General features: G+C 42.1%; 1 protein-coding gene across 3 annotated transcripts in view; it reads right to left on the minus strand.

The window, feature by feature from the left end:
* Positions 1-2,250: 2,250 nt before the first annotated feature.
* The window catches only part of LOC121440579 (5-hydroxytryptamine receptor 4), a 166,195-nt gene continuing 146,163 nt past the window's right edge, over positions 2,251-22,282 (minus strand). For all 3 annotated transcript variants that reach the window (XM_041641331.1, XM_041641332.1, XM_041641333.1), the window contains exon 7: positions 2,251-3,001. In XM_041641331.1, the coding sequence (XP_041497265.1) occupies positions 2,914-3,001 (88 nt within the window). In that variant the 3' untranslated portion in view covers positions 2,251-2,913. The remainder of the gene's footprint in view (positions 3,002-22,282) is intronic.

The raw sequence follows: 22,282 nt of genomic DNA on the forward strand, positions 1-22,282 counted from the left end.
AGAAGAGAAGATAGGAAAACCAGGACTGAGAGGATTTGCACAAGCTGTGTCTTATGCCAAGCAAGCTTATTTAAGAAGTAAAGCATCTTTTGTATCCTATTTTCTGAGGGAGAATGGCCAAGGTCGACAGAAAGCTAAATCAGTCAATGTTGATGAGAAAACATGGGCTATCGCAGGTGCAGCTGCCTTAGGACTGATAACCACAGCCCTTCAGAGGGGAAACTGGTTTCCCAGGAACTGAAGCCTTAACTCCTTCAAGGCCCAGGCCTCAGACCGGGCCTTGCCAAGTCTGCTCCTGGGCAAGGAAAAAAACTAACATGCCCTTTTTCCTTTCATCCAGATCTCTGAGCCTAGGATCATTCTGGCTCCCAGCAAGATGGGCTGGGATCTTCAGAACTGGGCATTTCTATGGACTGCAAAGTCAAATGGAGAGAAACACAGTGAATTAATCCCTTTATCCCTGGCATGGAGACAGACTTCATTAAACATCCAAGTAGTTGCCAGTGTTCATCTGGCCAGAGTAACTGGACCACAGTCTCCTCTTTCCTATCTCATCTTAACAGCAGCCTTCCTGAAAGAGGACTTTTTAGGAAGAGGACAGGTTTGGGTCTCCTTGAAGCCTGGGCCGCTGTATGTCTTCTGCGTCTTCCACCCTCAAGCCGTCTGGATTGTCTGGATTCCTGGAAGCCATGGATGGAACTAATGCTGTAATAGCAGCTCTCCAGACAGAATGAATCCAGTCTTGCCCCATGAATTCGCATTTGGTCTATCATCATGTCATCTTGTCCCTAGTTCCTTTCTTCAGGTTTTTTTTTTTTTTTTTTGAAAAGAGAGAAAGGGACTCAGATCTCTATCTAAAGTGTTTAACTTCATTGCTTTGTGAGGGGTGACCATCCTTCTCAGAGACAAGGATGCCATTGTGACCTGTCATTACGGGTGAAGAAGGAACGGCACAGGAAGTAGAAAGGCAAGGAAATCTTGGTATGATGACTGAGATCTGTGACCCCAACACTTGGATGATGGAGGTAGGGAGGACGGAGTTCAGTTCAGCCTCAGCTACATAGTGAGTTTAAAGCCAGCCTGGGCAATGCCAAACCCTGTCTCAAAAAAGTATAAGGGGAGAAAGAAGTGAGAATGGTGGAAGAGTGGGAGAGAGAAGAGGGAAAAAGAATGAGGGGTTAGAACAGGGCAAGGAGAACTTTTGGTTGAGGCTCCGGACACATCCTGATCTTACAGTGTGCCGCCTAAGGATGCCAGGCCATGCCCACCTTCCCCATTCCCCACGTTTCACCAGCAATAAATCAAACTGGTCCTTGTCAGCAGAAAAAAATGAAAGAAAAACTCTTGTTGAGTTTCAAGTCTTCTCTCTCTCTCAAAGACATAACTTACCCAAGACAAAGAAGGTGATGACAGATTTAGCATGGGAGAGAAAATACCTCTTGGGTTTAGAACAAACAGCGTTCTGCAAAATATTTGTATGATGGAAGCATAGTAGCTTCAAAGCTAGGGTTCAATGACAGCTCCCAATACAGAAAGATGGGTTTGTTCTTTGCTCAAAGCGGAAAGTGGCCTAGGACTAGACTATTGGGTTGTTCAACACAGGACCCTGACCATCCTTAAAAGACAATCTCCATGGGAGCAAGTCACTTTCCTTCCTTAACGTTTTTTGTTGTTGGTTTTTTTTTTTGTTTGTTTGTTTGTCTTAGAGTGTGTGAGTGTGTGTTGGGGCGGGGGTGCTGAATGTGCTTGAGTGTATGTTTGTGACCATGTGTGCAGGAGCCTGTGGCAGTCAGGAGTGGTGTCAGATTCCCTGGAACTAGAGTAACAAATGGTTGTGAGCCACTATGTAGATGCTGGGCGCTAAACTTGGGTCTTCTGCCAGAGTATCAAGTATTGTTCTCCTAAACACTGAGCCATCTTTCCAGTCCCCTACTCCCACCCCTCAGTTTTTGAGTTGTGACTGTTCCTTGTCAGCATCCATAGCAATAAGGGTCCAGGTTTAATGTCATGGAAGGGAAGCAAATAAAGATTCATTCCAGATGACCCAGTGGGAAAATGACAAGTTTACACACATGCGTGCGCGCGCGCGCACACACACACACACACACACGCTGTATAGAGGTCCTTTGGTAATGGATCCAAAGCCAAACTGTAAGCAGAGCCTTTAAAATCTGTCCTGGAGGGGGAACTATTACCTCAAGTAGTATGCTATGATAAGAAATAAGGGAGGGAGGGAGGGAGGGAGGGAGGAAGGAAAGAAGGAAGGAAAAGAAAATGTTTGTAGCTGTAAACCAAACTTCCTGACGCCCTTCATGTCAGTACTTCAGTGCTTCTGGACAGACAACTGGACCCAGCAAAGCGGTCCAGAAGACTGCTGGAAAGAAGAGGAAACTGAAGGTGTTCCACTGAGAGAGAAGACTGAGGGGTGGGTGGGGGGAGGCGGGTCATTTCCTTCCAATATCTAAGGCTTTCTGACAGGAAGAGGAGACCGAACTGCTCTGTCCTGACAGAAGCTAGAGCACAGCAGACTCGTGTGCCAATGAACGACAGAGCTTCCACGTGATTAGAGCATTTCCACCACAGAAGGGGCTGCGTTAGGAGGTAGTGAGCTCCTGTCCCTGGAGAGGTGCGAGCAGAGACTGTCCTCATGTCAGTATGCAATGAGAGGTGCCCCTCGGGCTCTGGTACAACGCTGGGTCTGATGATGCCTGAAGTCCCCACACAATTTGGAAGTCCTTGATGTGCTGGATCCAGGTTCCACTCAACACCACCTTCCGTGTATCTTCACTGGGCGCTGGTACCCCATACTTCATGCGTCACTGGTGATGACCAGGGTCAAGAGTGTGTCCAGGGGGTCCTGTTCATGCAGACATGAATGGGAATGGCTAGCCTGATGGCAAACCATGTCGTCAATCAAAAGCATGACTCCAGGGACTCTGGGTCATTGTGGATAGGCAGTTTCTCCAGTTCCTGGTGATGTCTACTGTGCAAAACGGTGTACCTAAGGAGGAAGGCAAGAAAGCAGAAGAGTTTCAGCAGGCATCCTTCAAAGACATCAGAGGCACCCATGTCACCTTTCCACACCCTTTTTTGAATGTATTTGAGGAATAGAGAGGTGGAAATGGAATGGGATGAATCTACATAGAGAGGGAAAACCAAAGCACCCATCTAGATTGTCTAAGTTAAAGGTGGGGAAATGGCATCCTAGGAAAATGGCATCCTAGGGGAATGGCATCCTAGGGGAATGGCATCCTAGGGGAAGAAGCCCTAGGGGAATGGCATCCTAGGGGAATAGCATCCTAGGGGAATAGCATCCTAGGGGAATGGCATAGTAGGGGAATAGCATCCTAGGGGAATAGCATCCTAGGGGAATGGCATCCTAGGGGAATGGCATCCTAGGGGAATAGCATCCTAGGGGAATACCTAGGGGAAGAAGCCCTAGGGGAATAGCATCCTAGGGGAATAGCATCCTAGGGGAATGGCATCCTAGGGGAAGAAGCCCTAGGGGAATGGCATCCTAGGGGAATAGCATCCTAGGGGAATGGCATCCTAGGGGAATGGCATAGTAGGGGGAGGAGCCCTAAGTTCCACAGAGAGCGAATGATAGAGCTGGGGCAAGGACCCAGATTCCTTTTTCCAAAGCGGTTCCTGTGCCACTTGTCAGAATAAACCCGCGAACAGTCGCAAACTAGACCTGAATAAGCCCTTACAGTCGCTCTCTGGTGCCCGTGCTAAAATGTTAATCAACTATCTGTTGTGGTTTCTGATGCCAGACTACACCCTGTGGCCTTGATTGAGGAGGGAAGATGCACACAACTCGTGTTCTGAGGGACTGTCCTTCAAACCAGGCAGCTGCCATCTTAGGGCATTCATCTATACTCTCTGGAAAAAAAAAAAATCCCATCTGGGATTGTTTACAATTTACACCCCCTCCTTAGTATTCAACTGCCTCCATACCAACTGACTACCCTGCACATGGTCTGAAGGAGGATCGTGTGTGTGTGTGTGTGTGTGAGTGTGTGTGTGTGTGTGTTTGTGTGTGTGAGAGAGTGTGTGTGTGTGTAAATGTGTGAGTGTGTGTGAGTGTTTATGTGTGTGTGTGTGTGTGTGTGTGTGTCTATCTGTCTGTAAACAGATGCTCCTAAAAGCCATGAAGTTGGGGATCCCAGTGCTAGGAGTAGGTTACCTCCTTCGGAGTTGTTAGCAACAGCGTCCTAGGAGTCCTAAAACAATAGGCTGTGACCACAGTTGCTCGCCACCTTCCAGAACTGAACCAACTGTTGCTAATTGCTAAAGAGGTTGCATGCTTTCTTTGCCTGCCAGACTTAGAAGGCCCAAACCCCAGCTGCCTGCAGGCATACCTGTGAACACCCGTACCTCCTCAGATTGAACAAGTATTGAGAGAAAATCAAACTCTCCATCAGCTAGTTGTATAAGCTGACCAAGCCAGCTATTCCTGTGTACCTGACACCTTTGAGGTAAGGGTCAAATTAACATCTATCAAGCAGCTGGGCACATAGTGGGTGGCAGAATCTTCACACATGAACAAAATCAAGCTTAGAAGATGTGACTTTCCTAAGGTTGAAGTGGGATATGGGATAGTTAGGAATAAGAAGTATATGTATGGGTAGTTAAGAATTCTTGAGGCAGAATGCTTGGGTCCAAACCCTAACTCTGCCTCTTATTTGCTGTGTGAAGTTCCAAGGTTTCCGGAAAGTTGTGCCCATTAAATGAGAAAATTACCATCAAACTCTTGTTAATGACAGCCAGATACTGAATAATAAGCAACAGCGATAACCTGGTTATAAGACGTCTAAGGGCAGGACTTGAACCAGTTGAACCCAGCACTTAATTCCTGGTTTAGTGCAGAATCCCATTCCCGAGGAACTGACGTGTGTGTTGCCTGCTGCTAACTGATCACAGGGATGAAGGGAACTTTCAAGATGGCACGAGAGATGAGATAGCACACCTAGGGAGGGGTTGTCATCCCTCAGCAGGGCCAAGGTCTCCAAGCTCTGGTGTGAGATCTAACTGCCAGGCTGACCTGGGAGACACCAACCCCTGCGAGGGAGTGCTTGCATCTGCTGAGATTCATGACCTGGGAAAAGTCACTGCTGCTTCTCAAGCAGCCTGGAAGCAGCTGTCTGCTTTGTATTAATTTATTCAGACATGACGGGAGCCACATTAGGTTTGGTGATTACCTGAATCTGCAATTTGTTCACTGAGCAATTAGTATCAAACTTGGAGCAGCCTGGATAGAGCAATAATTAACAGCATCACAGTGCCGCTTCTCCCTGCCTAGCTTGGCACCACCGGGAAATGCTTAGACTTTAGTGCATAGGGCCTCAGGCCTCCTCTGGGCAACAGTCCTTGCACACTCTCCCTGAAGATGCTTGCAAAATAAGAGCAGCTCCATTTAAATAGATCAAACACTCAAGCAGTTCAGAGCCCTGTTGCTTGGAATCCCAGATACTTCGGGAGCAGGTGGGTTATTTTTTTCCCCAATTGATGGAGGAAGGTCATTGGCTATTAAAGGAACTGCCTTGGCCCATTTGATTGGTTAGAAGATAGGTGGGAGGAGTAAACAGAACAGAACGCTGGGAGGAAGAGGAAGTGAGCTCAGACTCCACAGCTCTCCTCTCGGGAGCAGACGCCTGAGAGAGATGCCATGTCCCTCTCCCGGGCAGACACACGCCATGAAGCTCCGACCCAGGATGGACATAGGCTAGAATCTTCCCTATAAGACCGGTGCCCACAGATTATTAGAGATGGGTTGATCGGGATATCAGAATTAGCCAGTAAGGGCTAGAGCTAAAGGGCCAAGCAGTGTTTAAATGAATACAGTTTGTGTGTTGTTATTTTGGGGCATAAGCTAGCCGAGCAGGCGGCCGGGGTGCTGGGAACACAGCCCCGCCGCTCCTATTTCAACACCCAATGTTTATGAAGAAACAAGATTTTTGCCTGGTGGTGGTAGCACATACCTTTAATCCCAGCGCTCAGGAGGTAGAGGCAGGCAGATCTCTGTGAGTTCGAGGGCAACCTGGTCTACAAGAGCTAGTTCCAAGACAGGCACCAAAACAGAGAAACCCTGTCTAAAAAGAAAGAGAGAGAGAGAGAGAGAGAGAGAGAGAGAGAGAGAGAGAGAAAAGAAACAAGATTTTCAAATGTTGGGCATGTATTAACCCAACTACTCATTTTAAAATTCATCCTGTGGACCTACTGAGGCTCAGCCCCTCTGCCAGGCCTGGAGAAGCTGAGGTGGGGAACTGACACAGCTGTTGCTCATAGAGTTCCCAGTACTTGGTGAGCCCCGCAGTCAGGAGGACATCTGTAAAAATGTGACGTCCTTGGTGGTGCAGAGGGCATATGAGGAGGACACGAACCCAGTGAGGGCATCAGGGCAGAGATAAGAACAACAGCAAGTGGCAAAACCCACAGTGGTGGAGCAGAGCAGAGGAGGGGCATTCATTGGCCCAAAATGTGCTGTTGGCAGAGCCCTACGGCGCTAGGGCCATTGCCCGTGTCCTAAGTGCAATCAGGAGACAGACCCAGGTCCTCATGTTCTGTAGGAAAATTAGGCTGTGGTATAGACGAGGCTGTACTGGGACACAACAGCATATTGGGAGTGATATTAGTTTTCTGTTGCTACTGTAAAAAATTCCGCCAAACACAGAAGCTTGAAATAACATAAACTTCAAGTCCTACAGTTCTAGAGCCTATCAATCCAAAATGAGTCTCACGGGACTAAAAAGAAGGTGTTGGCAGATCTGCCTTCTTTCAGAAGGACAATTCATTCCTTGCCATTTCCATCTTCCAGCATTCCTGCCCACATTCCTAGACTTATGGTGTCAATTTGTTAACTTCGGCTTTTATTTTTATATGCTCCTTCTCTGACTTGGTCCTCTTGCCCATTCCTTATAAGAAAACCTGTGACTACTGAGATCCTCCACACAGTCTTGAGAACCCTGCCCACATCAAGACAACACAGAGTTCAACCGTATCATAATCAACCTCTCAACGGATGGTATAACATATTCAAAGGCCCTAGAGAACAGGATGTAGATCTAACTGAGTGGGCATCATTTCACCCAGCACAGGTGATTTTAAACGATCCCCAGACCCAAGATCTGTAGAATGGCTGCAGTCGGGGGTTGGGAAGAAGTCTCATTCTAGACATGCAGTGAGGAACAAAACTATAGATCCTGTTAACACTTGCTCTGGACCCAGGAGCATCCATGGAAACACAAGGAAGCAAGGACTATCATAGAGCACAGACTTCAGGTAAGGAGGCGGGAACATGCCAAGAGCATCCTTATACAGTGAGGCTAGAAGTACTGATGTGTCCAGGCTACAAACTTAGACTCACGCTAGACACTCAAGTCAGCCCATTCCTGGGACCAGTGATGGCATCTGGCCCCATTATTCTGGGCAAAGTTCTCCTCTCTGCTACCACCTTTGATGCTCTTAATTCTCACATCCTTCTCTTTTCCAGAGACTGGTCTGAGCTTTAGATGTCACCTCCCCCCTCCCCCAAGGCAGTCATTGCTCTGTTCACTGGTCATCCTGTAAGCATTCCACCCAGCTGCAGTCCAGCTTTGAAGGCTCTCAGTGTTGTTGCTGGACGTTAGCCTCACATCTCTGTCAGAGTTCCTCACCAGTTCTTGTCTGCTTTATCTGCCACTGTGGGATGTTTGGTCTAGCCTATGTATGGCCTCCGTAGGTTCTTGAGGGATGGAGTGCACATCTCATCGTGGCCTAAGAGATAACACACTTCCACTCTCCCCCTGACCCTATTAAATGTTCTTTAAGTATTGTAGTTCTTATATTGACCATGATGCCAGTGCTATTTTAAACGTCCACATTTCAGAGGTGGGAAGACGGAAACTCAGGGAGGGAAAGATTTGCTAAAGGTCACTGAGTTGCTCAATCAATGATTCACAGAGCCTAGATTTAGACATCCACCTGCTGGAATCCAGAGCACTCTGCAGCAGTGTGCTCCAACATCATTTTTAACGTTTAATCTATGGTTCTTCATAACTCATGAAGCATGGGAACTCTTACAGTCTATGGAAATACTTACTAAATGCATAATAGCTTTGCCTGGCATTTGAACTGGTTACAAATGGTAGTGACAACTCATATCCCAATGGTCTTCCCCAAAGCTTTAGGTGCTACACCATTCCCTGCAGTTCTGCATCTGGAGCTTCTGCATCAATTGATCTGTGGGCAGCACTGTATGGTTCTGGACTGGAGCTGGGTAGAGCAATCTACTCCACGTAGCTCTCCCTCTGAAATACTCTGGTTGTTGCTGTTTCTGGGTTTGGGCTTTTCTCTGAAAAGGTGACTGGAAAATTTTAACATCAAGAACTAACTTATTCCATATCCATAGGAAATGCCTTTGGAAACCTTCTAGAAGAAATTCTGGAGAGTGTGTTTTGTAGATTTCTACCCTTTCCTGTAAGCAAAGGTGAGTTATTGGGGATGTAACTCGGTGGTAGAGTCTTGCCTAGCATACAGAAGGCTCTAGTTTCAACCCCTACTCCCGAAAAACAACAGCAAAAACCAACAGTTACTCAGTGATTTCTGCTATCCAGAAACCTAAACCGAGTTGACAACCAGGGTAGTTCTCAAAAAGTTGTAGAATTTTCTTTCCTCCCTCGGCCTTCTCACTCTGGCGATGTGTAGGTGTTGTGCATACCTCTATAGAAATCCTTAACACATAATAGCAGAGACTGGAGACTCTTCTCAGGAAGGGGGCTTGAGGTGGTAGTCACTGAACTGACTGCACTAGATGACTGCTGATGTAACACAAATGGACTTTGAAGAAAGTCAACAGCAAACTAACATCTTAGAAAAAAATATTTCAAATAACTCCCTAGGCCATTATTTTAGAATATGATAATTTAATTGAATATAAAATGACAACTTAGAACAAAGTTGTTTTTAAACTAACTTACTACTAGGTAAATAAAAATAGAGTTCTATTCAAAGTACTGGTCAGACTGGGCAGTGGTGGTGCACATCTTTAATCCCAGCACTTGGGAGATAGAGGCAGGTAGATCTCTGTGAGTTCAAGGCCAGCCTGGTCTACAGAGTGAGTTCCAGGACAGCCAGAGCTGCACAGAGAAACCAAACCAAATCAAACCAAACAAAAAGAACAAAAGAAGAGAGAGAGGTGGGGGGTAACGGTCAATGGTAATTATCTAGTTTTGATAAATGTACCAAGTTTATATGAAATATTCACTTAAGGAGGCAATGGACCAAAGTAAGACAGTTCTCTAAGCTATTTTTATTCTCTATAGATGTCGTTTTAAATTTTTTTTAAAAAAAAAAATCATTGTTTATAAAACTGGGAGAAAAATGCTCTGCCTGGCTTCCGTGTTGTGGTTCTATTCTAACAAGTGAAAAATTTTACAAACTTAAATAAATAAATAATAAAACTCTCAACTCTTCCTAGACATGTAACTGAACTCAGGTCCCTGGGCCAAACTCCAAATGCACACAGCAGAGGTATGGAATGTACTGGAAAGTCCAAGGACCCATCATGGAAGGGTCTGGCTGCTCAGAGCATCATTGTAGAGAAAAAAAAAAAAAACCAGGAGATCCAGCAGTTTCAGACAGGGAGTGAGAGAGAGCTCAAACATGTTTTGTTTTGTTTGTTATTGTTGCTTGAACAAGGTTGGCTGATGTGGGAGTCCCCTCTATGTGCTGTGATTACCATTAATGGATAAAGAAACTGCTTTGGACCTATAACAAGGCAGAACTTAGGAAGGCAGGGAAAGCTAGGCTGAATGCTTGGCAATAAAAGGGCTGAGTCAGAGAGAAGCCATGGAGCCGCTAGCGGAGACAGATGTGCTGAAACTTTGCTGGTAGGCTATGACCTCATGGTGATGCACAGATTAATGAAGATGGGTTAAATTAATATGTAAGAGTTATCCAATAAGAAGCTAGAGCTAATGGGTCAAGCAGTGATTTAAATAATACAGTTTCTGTGTGGTTATTTTGGTTCTGGGCAGCCGGGAGAACAAGCCGCTTCCTTCTACAGTTGGCCATGAGGAAAAGCCAAGTGCCTAACTGAGTGATAGGGAGGAGATGAACAACTTCTGTTAGTTCCACTCATTAGTTCCAGAAAATAGTTAGGGAGAGCTGAGAAATACTTGTGACATTCACTTTCCAGAAGAACAGTCTCCCTAAATGATAGGCTATAGGCAAAAACTTTCTGTCTCTAGTAGCACAAGAAATAATAACAATAATGAAAACTGAAAAATTGGGTTACATAAAATTATGATGCTTCAGCATAGCAAAGGAAACAATTCTAGGAGTCAAGAGACAGACTATAAAATGGAAAAGTATTACTGGCTACACATTAAGCAAAATGTTAGTATAAGGAATCACAACAATTATAGCGATACCCCCAAATCATCCAACCAGCAAATGGGCTGGTTTGTCTGTAGGCATCTCTCAAAAGAAGAAGCACATGTGATCGATAAGTGCTCAGAAATGTGTTTAACATCTTTAGCTACCAGGGAAATGGAAACAAAAAGAACTTTGAGATTTCATGTCTCAATCAGTGCAGTGGCTATCAAGTAAACAAGTGATAACACATGATAGTGAAGATGGGGGAAGGAGAAGCTACCACTCAAAACTGCTGGGAGCGTAAAACTGTGCAGCCACTATGGAATTTATTATAGAGTTTCTTAGAAACAGCAAGAAAAATAGAATTTACCATATGGTCCAGCTATCCCATTCCTGGGTGTATACACAAAGAAAATACAAGAAATCTAAGTCAGCATATGGTGAAGATACTGGAATAGCCATGTTTACTGCTGTATAGTTGCAGCAGCTAAGGACTGGAACCTGCTTAGATGTTTAATCAACAGAGAAATAAAATCACACACACATATAGACACATGTACACACCCTGAAATTTTAGACAGTCAGAAAAATGAAATTTACAGAAAAACAGAGACAGTAAGAAATCATTATGCTAATCTAAACAAATCAGTATCAAAAAGGCAGATACCACATGTCTTGTATATGGAGAAGACAAATTTAAGTTACATCTATGTAAAAAAAACTAAATTCAATGTAAGTATAACAAAGTGTCAAAGCATAATTCAATGGAACCGAGACTAAAAGATCAATAAAGAAGAAATAATAAAACCAAAAGTTCATGTTCTCAAAAAGTGAATAGAAGGTGATAAACTAAGAGCTAGTATAAGACACAAACAACTACATCAAACATTGAAGAGAGATGCTGGTGACTCCAGACCCCACAGACATTGGAAGGTTAATCAAGTAGTCAATGCCTGCAAACCTGATAATCTACATTAAAAAGACTATTTGAAATACAAATATACCAAAACTCACAGAGAAGAAATTGACATGGAACATCAATTTACTAGACTAGCCGTATCTATTCATGAAGTCCCCTGACTAATAACCTTCTGCAACAGTAGTCCAAGCTCAGAAGTGTTGATTCTATTAAAAAGTGGAGGAAGGAAATCATATTATTTATCTACAGTATCCTTCCAAAGACAGAAACAGAAAGATTGTCTCCTAAATGAGTCTTTTCATGAAAACAGCATGATTTTACTGCTGGAACCAAAGACACTGCCAAAAGAAAATGCCTTAACCCACTGTGTATTGCTCTAACAAAATATTTGAGAATGGGTTAACCTATAAAATTATGTAATTGGCTTATGATACAAGGGGCTGAAAAGTCCCAATTCTATGGCTCTGGCATTGAGTAAGCCCCTGCCAACCCTAGGCCTCCATCATTACAAGGTAAGGACTGCATAGGAAATAGCTATGTGACAAAAGATAGCAGAGGAGGAAGAGCCCTGAAAGCTGAAACTGCTTTATAGCAATCTGTTCTCTTGGGAATTAAACAGTCCCATGGGATCTGACACATACTCCAGAAATAATAGTTAACTCTTTATGAGGATGGTGCCTTACTTAATCCCCCCAATTTAAGCCCCACCCCTATCCATCACCTTCCAATACTGTTATATTGAGGACCAAGATCCTAGCACGTGGACTTTTAGGGTACAAACCTTATTGAGACTGTAGCCATTATTCATGAATATATATATGCAACAATCCTCAAGAAAGTCTTAACAAATAAAAGCTAACAATGTACAAAAAGAACTGTGAATGAATGTATGAAATTTATGCCTTGGCAAGGCTGAAGCATGCGTGGGCAGCCCGTATATGTTGGTTCTGATGGACTTGTCCATATTGGGTTTCATAGTCTAAGTTGATGAACATGACTGACCAGGTTCCCAAATTTATTTATTTATAGTGTGCAAGGGAAATTTAGCTTGAAAATTCAATGAGGCTGGGGACATGTATCAGGAGGAGATTGCTTTGCCTGGAATGAATAAGACCTGAGTCCAACCTTCAGCATGAAAAGAATGGTAAGTAAAGTCGGTATAATCTATCACATCAACAGACCAAATCGGAAAAAAACTAAACAAAGCAAAAATGGATGATCATGTTAGCAAATCCACAAAGGGCATTTGACAAAATTCAATAGCCCTTCTAAGTAAATGTTTTCAGTAAGCAGGGAATAAAGGGAACTTCCTCAATTTGATGAAGATCACCCCCCCAACACATGCAACCAGCATTGTGCTTAATGAGAGAAACCACGAGTTCCTGCTAAGACCAGGACCGATGAGAGCATCCACTCTGATTGCTACTTTTCAGTGCCATGCTGGAAGTTTTAGGGAATGCAATACAACCAAAAAGTTATACAGCTAGAAAAAAAGATAAAAAAAAATAACTGACCTTGCAGATGGCAAGATAATGACATGCATGGAAAAATATGAAAAACTCTGATGCTAGCAAGTCATTATGTTAACATTTGCAGAAGTCTCTATGCATTTGCAAGAATATACAGGTGTTTATAGCAGCTTTGTTCAAAATTGTTAAAGCTTTGAGGTAACTGAGCTATCAGAATGGTAGCACATCTGACAATGGAATATGATTATTCAAAGGTAGAGGAATAAGCTATTTCCATAAAAGTATATGAGAGTAATTTAAGTATAAATTACTAAGTTAAGAAAGCCCATCTATGGGTGCTAGATAGTGCGTTATTCCAGCCAAATGAAATTCTGGAAAATAAAAAAGTATGGACATAGAAAGTTCTGTGTCTGCCAGGTGTAAAGCTTAAAGTAAGAACTGAAAGACAGAGCACATGGATTTTAGTATAGTGATGAAATAATTCTATAAAATGCCACAATGGTAGATACGCATCATTACACACTTGTCCAAACCCAGGCTGTACACCACCAAGAGTGAGAACTAACGTCTTCTATGGGCCCTTGCAGGAAATTAGAAATCAGTGCAGGCTTGTTTCTAATCAATGGACCACTCTGTTGAGGGATGTTGACAATGGGGGAAGCTATGACAGCAGATGGCATATGTGAAATATCTGTATCTTTCAATATTTTATATGAAAAAAAGAAAGTTCCATATAGCCAAAGTATACATAAAATATCTTAAAACATTACCTTGATTTAGTCATGATTTGTTGAGGTACATGAGGGAAGGCCCCATTACAGTCAAGGTGATTAAAAAAAAGAGTTGGGCATGGGAGGTAATCTAGATAAGAAAACATTTTATATGGGTACAAGGACTATGGTTATATTAGCGCTCAGGTCCACCACAGTGCATATTTCCCATAAGATTTGCAAAGTCAAGAAACAAAAAACTCCACTGAGAAGTTAACAGGTAGAAAACAAACCTTTCATCCCATATGAACCTTGGCCTTCAGGTCAATAGCCATCAAGGTGCAGAAGGCATCTTGGGCTTAGCAGGCCTCCCCCTGTACACTCTTAGCCTGCTTGAGAGATGCCAGAGGATGAACACGGATTATGTTTTACATGAAGCAATGGATGGACAGATCCGGACAGACTCACACAGCCTTGCAGGACACTCTCAGGGTTTAGACAGGAACAGGTCTACTGCAGAAGAGCAGGGGGAAGCTTGACACAGATGAACAGCCACAGATGAGAAAGAGTCAAGCATAAATTGGGAGAAAAAAAGAAATAAAACAGAAAGGTTAGTAGATGCTCGGTTTAACCTACATGAACATCCAGTTGTTCCCAATGGAGACTTAGTAGAGAGTGGAGTATGATCATTGCACAGCGTGATTATTCCATGTAGTGTGTTTAAAGCACTGCTTTATAGACATTGGCATTGGATTTAAAATATGAAAATGTAGGATAAGTATATTTACTATCCTTTTAATATCTAATTATACCACTTAGAGCTTAGGTGGTAAGATATGTATGTATATTAGCTACCCAGCCTAAATAATTACAATTTTTAAATATTGGGCACTAAACTGCTATGCTTTCCTAATAAAAACAGTGGAACTTTCTTTTTTTTTTCTACCAGAAATTTGAAAATAGAGAATCATGGAACAAGTGTCTCTGTAGAAGGACATAGAGTCCTTTGGGGGGTGTGCTCATGTGGGAGACCTATTTTCAGTCTTTTTTAGGAAAATTCATACTGATAGTCATAGTGGTTCCACCAGTTTGAAATCCCATGAACAGTGAATATGTTTTCTTTTCTACATCTGTGCCATAGTTTACTGTCTTGATGTGGATTCCCCTCTGTATGCTGTGAATACCATTGGTTAATAATGAAACTGGCTTGGCCTGGTAGGATAGAACAGAGCTATGTGGGGAAAACTAAACTGAATGCTGGGAAAAAGAAGGTAAGAGTCAGAGAGAAGCCATGGAGCTCCAGCCAGAGTCAGACATGCTGAAACTTTGCCAGGAAGCCACAGCCATGTGGTGATACACAGATTAATAGAAATGGGTTAAATTAGCATGTAAGAGTTAGCCAATAAGAATCTAGAGCTAATGAGCCAAGCAGTGATTTAATTAATATAGTTTCTGTGTGGTTATTTCGGGAGCTGGGAAACAAACAAGTGGCTTCCTACAACATTGTCTTTTTAATAAAATCTTCTCAAAGTAGTTTTAATTTACATTTCCCTAATGGCTGAGGATGCTGAGCAAAAAACAATTGCTTTAACATTTTTGTTTCCTCTTTTGAGAAATCTCTGATTATTTCCATGACCCATTTTTTAATTGAATGATTTGTTTTCTTGATGTTTGGTTTTTTTGTTTGTTTTGTTTTTGCTTTGTTTTGTTCATTTTATATTCCAGACATTGTTCCTCTCTCTAGATAGCAATTTTTTTTTCTATTTGCCTCTTCACTTGATTGATGGTGTCCTTTACTGTAAAAAGCTTTTACGTTTTATGAGATCCCATTTGTCAATTGCCAGTTGGAATTCCTGTACCATTGGTGTTCTATTCAGCAAGTCTTTTCCTGTGTCTATAAATTAACACATATTTCCAACTTCCTAATTTAACCAATCCAGAGTGCTTGATCTTCTGTTGAGGTTCTTGATCTATTCAGTCAAATCTTGTGCAGGGTGAGAGATAAGGATCTAGTTTCATTTACACAGAACTATCCAGTTTTCCATCACCGTTTGTGAAGATGCTGCTTTTCTTCAATGCATATTTGGTGGCTGTTTGTTAAAAATCAGATGGTTGTAGAAGCCTGGGTTTTTATTCTGTTTCCATGATCATTATGTCTAATTTTCATGAAAATACCATGCTATTCTGATTGTTACTTGAAATCAAGGATGGTGCTACCTTCAGCAGTGATTTTAATGATCAAAAGTTATTTGGATATCTGGAGATCTTTTGAGTTTTTTTTTTTCAGTCTCTGGGAAGTTGAGACATTGAATGTTCAAGGTTATTACTGAAAGATGCATGTTGATGAATCAACACATGTCATTTGATTGATGTTGTGATCTTTGTTTTCTTTTGTTTAATCACTGACCCAACATTGATATCATTTCCCCACTCAGTTCTTGGTGATATACTTATCCCTTTCTACAGTTTGAAATATTACTACCAATATCCTCTGCAGAGCTAACTTGGTGGGCATTCATTCCTTTAGCCTGCCTTTATCGTGAAAAGTTTTTCTTTATCCTTTGCTTATCACTGATAGTTTTGATCCATATAAATTCTATAGTCTTCCAGAACCTGTAGACCGTCAGTCTAAATCCTTCTTTCTTTAAAAGTCTCTCTAGACTTAAAATCTCAGTTGTTATTTTGATGGGCCTGATGCTCTCTATAACTTGATTTTTATATTTTTTACTTTTTGGTATCTTTCATTTGTTCTATACATTTAGTGTTTTGACTATTATATACCATGAGGAGTTTCTTTGTTGATCCTGTCTATGCAGGATAGACATATGTTTGGGGATTTTCTTCTATTATCTTGTTGAAAATATTTTTCTGACCTTCCTTGTCTAGGGTTATGATTCCCTGGAGGAAATTCATGATTCTCCACATGGTCCACAAACTACAGGATTGGAGTTTCTCTGAGGATGAGGGTCACATCTGCATATTTTCTTGGAAACGCATCACCTAATAATTTCTTTTGTAGATCTAACATTAATCAATCATATGACTGAGAAAATTTGAGAGAATATGTCTGAAAATATTAGGGAAAATAATATTTCTTTGTGAAAAGGGAACTCAGAAGATGATAGAATATTCATAAATACTTTTTTAAACTACACACCAAATGGGCTTTAGTTGCCACTCTATGTCAAAGAAATGTTCAGATGAGACTTAAATGCTGGTGTAACAAAGGCTCAGATTTTCAAAAATTATACAATTTTAAGTACATGGCTTTTCTATATTCCATGTAAACCTTCCTAAGTTAGCAGTGTAGTTTTCCTGATATCTTCACTTGCTTGAGTCTCTGGTGAAAAGATAGTCATGTTAAAATCCACATCAAGTTGAAGCTGCAGTTTACCAGTCGAAATTGCCATTCATATTTGTATTTTCAAATAATATGCTATAAGCTCTTGCATATCCAACGTCATATTCTCTCTATACCACAAACCCAGCTTTTAGTGTTTGAGCAGGAGAGAGTCACAAATCCTAGGCCTTTCCCTGCCCAGACAGCATAGAAAACTTTGAATGAGCACAGGAGCAGATGTTAACTGGTCAGTCTTACCTTTTGTGTGTTGAAATATGTTTATTACAGGCAGGTATAAGGCTATCAATCTGAGACAAACCTATGGCAGATCCCAGACAAACATGGTGGTAACAGCTGTCTTGGACATTGGTGCTGTGAAATGGCTAAAGACTATGTTCAAGGCTTAGAGAGTAGCCGGGTACAGGGAGGAAGTCCTAGACAATCAGCTCACAGTACGTCAAATGTCACACTCTTTTTGGAGGCACTCACAGAAACACAAAAGTGTCTTATTCATAAATATTAATACTTTAAATTGGCTTTCCTCAGAAGAGAAGACCACCTTGGCAACTTGGCCACTAGGCTTAGGTTACCTGCATTGGTTTCTTCCTTGACAGCCGTCCCCTGGGCAAATGTTGGAGTACAAATCACAGTGCTGGTCCTAAGCAAAATTCATCACCATCTTGAATAGCAGATGCTGGTCGCTTAGCCTAACACAGTGAAGCCCTAACCACAGAATATACGTTGTCTATTTTGTCCTGGACGTCAGATATGCTTCTAAAGATTCATATGGGTAATTTTAATGATTGGCTCAGCGCCCTCATTAATGCCGGAGCTGGCTGTCTCTAGGTAGTAAGGGAAGAAGTTCCATGGTAAAAACTGTAAGTTGATCATATATGCTGCAATGAGAGCAGATCCCGAGGTTAAAAGGGAGATTAAGGGTCCAAAAGGCAGCACAGAGCACAGGGAAGGCTAATAAAAAGGCTTGCAGTTGGGGGTGGGGTAATCAAGCTAATCAGATAAGAGATGGGAATTACAGCTCTAGAGGGTTAAAAGTGACACTTTCAATTTCTCCTGCTCAGTGTTCCCCTCACCCTGTTCCTGTTCTCTTTCTTTCCTGCAAGATTAATGAACTGTTGGCACCATGACACTAGTGAGTGCTGGCTCCATTTATAGAAAACCTTTCTTTCTCTAACCAGCATTCCCTCCCAACTGGTGTCTTCTCATTTGGATCCAGCTTATTCTCCCGAGTAGCCCCAAACAGAAGGGTCCGTGTATCCCAGTGACTGTAAGAATAACATATTACAATAAATAAATAAATAAAACATATTATACTGAGTGGAAACTATTCCTGCTCCTGTGCTCTTTAACACCCTCAAACAGGGCTGATTGTTTACCTCCCTATGGTGGTTGGCATCACCTGGAATTCTCTGTGATTAGCTCTTGGCGGAACTAATAACAATAACCAAGAGTTCAGCGAGGAGTCTCCGAATGCTACAGGAACACCTCTCTTCTCTGCCTAAAGATAACCTTCCAAATCAGTGAGCCTTAGACCTCTTGACAGCAGAAAGAAAGGGAGAAGCCTGTCTCAATGAAGAATTCTGCCATTATATCAACCAATCAAACCAGGTAGAAATGAAAACTAAAAACTCCAAACCAAAGCTAGCCATCTACAGCTCAATGGGGACTCATAGCCTTCTGGGCCATGGAATGTCTTCAGTAGCTAGGTAGCATCTGGCCATGGCTCCTGCTTTTTCTAAGACCTTTTACTTGGCTCCTCCTCCTAGCCCTCCTCAGATGTATGCAAAACCAGGTAAACAAATCACCCACCATCCTTCTAACCAGCTCCTCCTAGCCTGTCTGTCTTCTTTCCGTATCTGCACTTAGGTATCCTGAAGCAGAGGCCACTTTTCTGCCCTACCTTTCTGTCCCTAGATTCATTTCCTCTGCCCAGCTAGAGGAGACCATTGGTACACCCTCTATTGTCAATAAGAGGCTGGCCCAAGTCCCTGGCCAAGATAGAGCCACCTAAGCCACCAAGATGGACGACCCGTGTGGGAACCTGCCCCTTTGTGGAAATGGAAACTGCGTGTTCCACACACGTCAGGAATCTGACCCTTATCTCAGCAAAAGCAGCATGAGCACAGAGTCCCATTGTCTTAACAACCAAAGGTCCTCTTGAGATATTTCTACTTATGACAGCTCCTTCGTTCCCAGCAGCCCCTCCCCTAAGTGGTCTTCCACCACTTGCCCAACCAACTTAGGCCATCCTATCAAAACCCAGACTCCCTTTTATTAGGACTGCTCTTCCTTCTCTTGGCAACAGCCTGACAGTTAGTACTTTAATATAGCTTTGCTCATTGGCCTCAGCCTGGCTCCGGGGGTCTCACTCATAAACCTTATACTTTCTTTAACCCCCCCCCAACTTTTATAATCAAGAGTTTGCTCCAAAGCTATATCGACATCACTTGTTCTTAACTGTTTTGTTTAAGCACCAATCTGAGAGTGCTTCACTCAAATAAAGTCTTTCGTCCAAATCAAGACAAAAAGCAGTTCGGATGCGACTGCAGCAGCTACGTTGTCCAATACTCCCTGGCTTCTCATTGAACACTCCAGGCACCTGTTCGCTCCTGGTGGCGGCTTGGGACCTGGCAGGTTCTGAAGCCAGTCATCTCCTGGGCAGGAACCATCAGAAAGCGGCTGGCTATTGTTAATGGACCACTCACTGCAGCGTAAACAATGAGCCTCTGAATCATGCTCGTGTTTGTGCGGTCAGGGCTTTTTCCACCAGGCTTGGCCATCAGCATTAGCTAGTTACAAATGCAGTTCCAAGGCCAAATTACTGGAATGCAATTATCCCAGCTTCCTGTGTGTAGAGCCCTGCCAAGGAAGAATACTCATGTTTGTCTACCTCATCAAGCTCCCAGATTCAACAGCTAACGCTGGAAGAAAACAGGCAATCAATAGATCGTCAATCATTTTTATGAAGTGGTAGTACAGCGTAGGAAGGGACTTACTAATGCAGAATGCAAAGGTCATGTTGTGAGCCCTGTTCTGCCTCTTTAAGCTTTGGCATCTCCTCTATCACTCTTACGGGTCAATCTCTTGCTCCTTGGACTGAGATGGTAACGCCAGTTGTTAGACTGCTGTACCATTCGAGAGAGATGGTTTGTGTGAAAGCTCTGAAAACGAGGAGAGTGACATTGATGGTGGTGACAGAATCCATGATAAATGATATTAGTTGACTAAATGCCATGCCAGGGCACCATACCAAGCACTAGATGTGGGATAGGCACAGCATCACTTAATTCAAATTCCTTCTGAAGAAGAAAAATGTGCTGATGAGCCAGAGGAGAAGAAGAAAGGCTCACAAGGCATAGTAGCTCACGCCTATAATCTTGACACTTGAAAGACAAGAGCAGGAGGATTGCCATGAGACTGAGACCAGCGTGGGCTATATAGTGAGCACCAGACCATTTAGAGCTGTAAACCAAGACCCAGTCACACAACATAAAGGGCAACCCTGCATTTCATGAATGTTTTCTTATAAACCAAGCTCCATGCATCTTAGCATAGGTATTGTGATCTACTTGGTACATGAAGGAAACTGGGTATCTAACTTAGATAATTACTCAAGACCACTGGAGGGAGTCACATGGGTTCATACACAGGCATTCTATCCTAGGACAGAGTTTGCTAAACTCTCTAGTGTCTGGGCATCTGTATTCAGTAGCCTTTTGCATGTCTTTGTAAATTTGGTTTAATTTTGTCATTATTACTCTCTGGTTTTGTCTTGCAAACATAATAACCATTTTTAACTCAAGGTTATGACCAAACAGGCTGATTTAGTTTTGTAACTACAAATATATGTTTGTATCATATGCTCTAAAATAATGTATGTATGTGTGTATGTGTGTGCTCTAGAAATATTTCAGTTTTATAGATAAGGAAACTAAAGATCAAGGACTCAAGTTACTCACCTAAGATCATTTAGTAAGTGCTGAAATCAAGATTTTAATCTAATTTACCTTCTTTTAGAAAAAGTATCAACCCCTGTAACATATGCTAAAATATAAGAACATCACAAAGAGCAAATTTTGTACTTTCCCCAGTCAATTTCCAAATAAAGTATGCTTTTTATCCCTGGAATTGATTTGTATAGAAAACAGAAGGCTGGGTTCACAATCCTGATGGTGGATACAATGCCCAACATTGGAGTCAAATAATAAATAAACTTCTGTTGGGCAAAATAATTGATTATTTACTTTGAGGCAGGGTCTCACTAAATAGCCCCTGGATGGCCTGGAAATTATTCTGTACACCAAGTTGGCCTCAAATTCACACAGATCTGCCTGCTCTACCTCCTGAGTACCCAGCTCAAACGTGTGCACCATATGCCCAGCTGAAATAATTGATGTTTGATTTAGTGTTTGAGTGTGAGCTAAAATAATAATATTTCCAAGTTGAGATCATATGTACTTGGTTGCAAATAATGTTATAGTTTCCATAGAGATATCTTGAGGGAAAGAAAATTTTGTGCTAAAATATTTTACATTAAAAAATATTTTTTTTCTGAAATGAATCATTCTTTTGACAGAAATGACACCAGGAATGTATAGTATGACTCCTAAATCGATGTCATAAACTGGGAGGCACAGCAACAAGAAAGGTTTTAGAAATTTCATCACAAATGAATGTTATATATTCTTGTATTAAGGTGGGGATTTTTTAAAGTTTTGTTTACTTTGGACTTTTGTCTTATAAATTAAATTCTCAGAAGCATATTAAGATATTTGTGGAGATATCCAGAATTTTAAAGAAAAAGGTGATATATTTTCCATGAGACCCTCAAGGGGTTTTATAATTTGACTGTAGGCTATGTTGTAAAATCATTCCTGGGTAGTTTATATCTGCCCAGAAAGGGCAGAGGTGGGGGTCACAGGGTGTAGTAGTGAGTTCTGGGGTTTCCAGATGTCCTGGTAATGTGATGCTTTTGTTAATCCCTGGGACACCCACATAGAGTCTCACAGTCTCTCACCAGGTCCTGGCTGATTAAGAAAGTACATTCATCTACGTGAAAGATCACCACTGGCTGCAATTACTACTTAGGGGCTCCACTGGGGAAGACAGACACACAACACATCAATGAAGAGTCTGCAGCATTGGCATCTAATTTTATGCCCAACACACAGTTGGTTTACATGGGTATAAGCACAAATATCTCTTACATTCTTGAAGTTATTACATTCTTAGTAACAATACTCCACTCCCATTATCTCCTGTCCTCAAGTGACAGTCGCTTTTACCTCCTGCTATTACTGGTAGTGATTGATTCATGTTGCGATAGCTCAGTAATTTGAACACTTCTCTTCAGTATGATACGTAAGTATCTAGGAAGATTATGGCTGATGTTTTCAGAGAACTAGGTCGTGTGGAAAATGTATTAAAGAGCTCAGAATAGCCTGGATTAACTCTTACAGATGAGGCAGTC

The sequence above is a fragment of the Microtus oregoni genome, unplaced genomic scaffold (genome assembly GCF_018167655.1).
Source record: "Microtus oregoni isolate MIOR12 unplaced genomic scaffold, Mior012 000069F_ref0000032, whole genome shotgun sequence".
NCBI lineage: Eukaryota > Metazoa > Chordata > Mammalia > Rodentia > Cricetidae > Microtus > Microtus oregoni.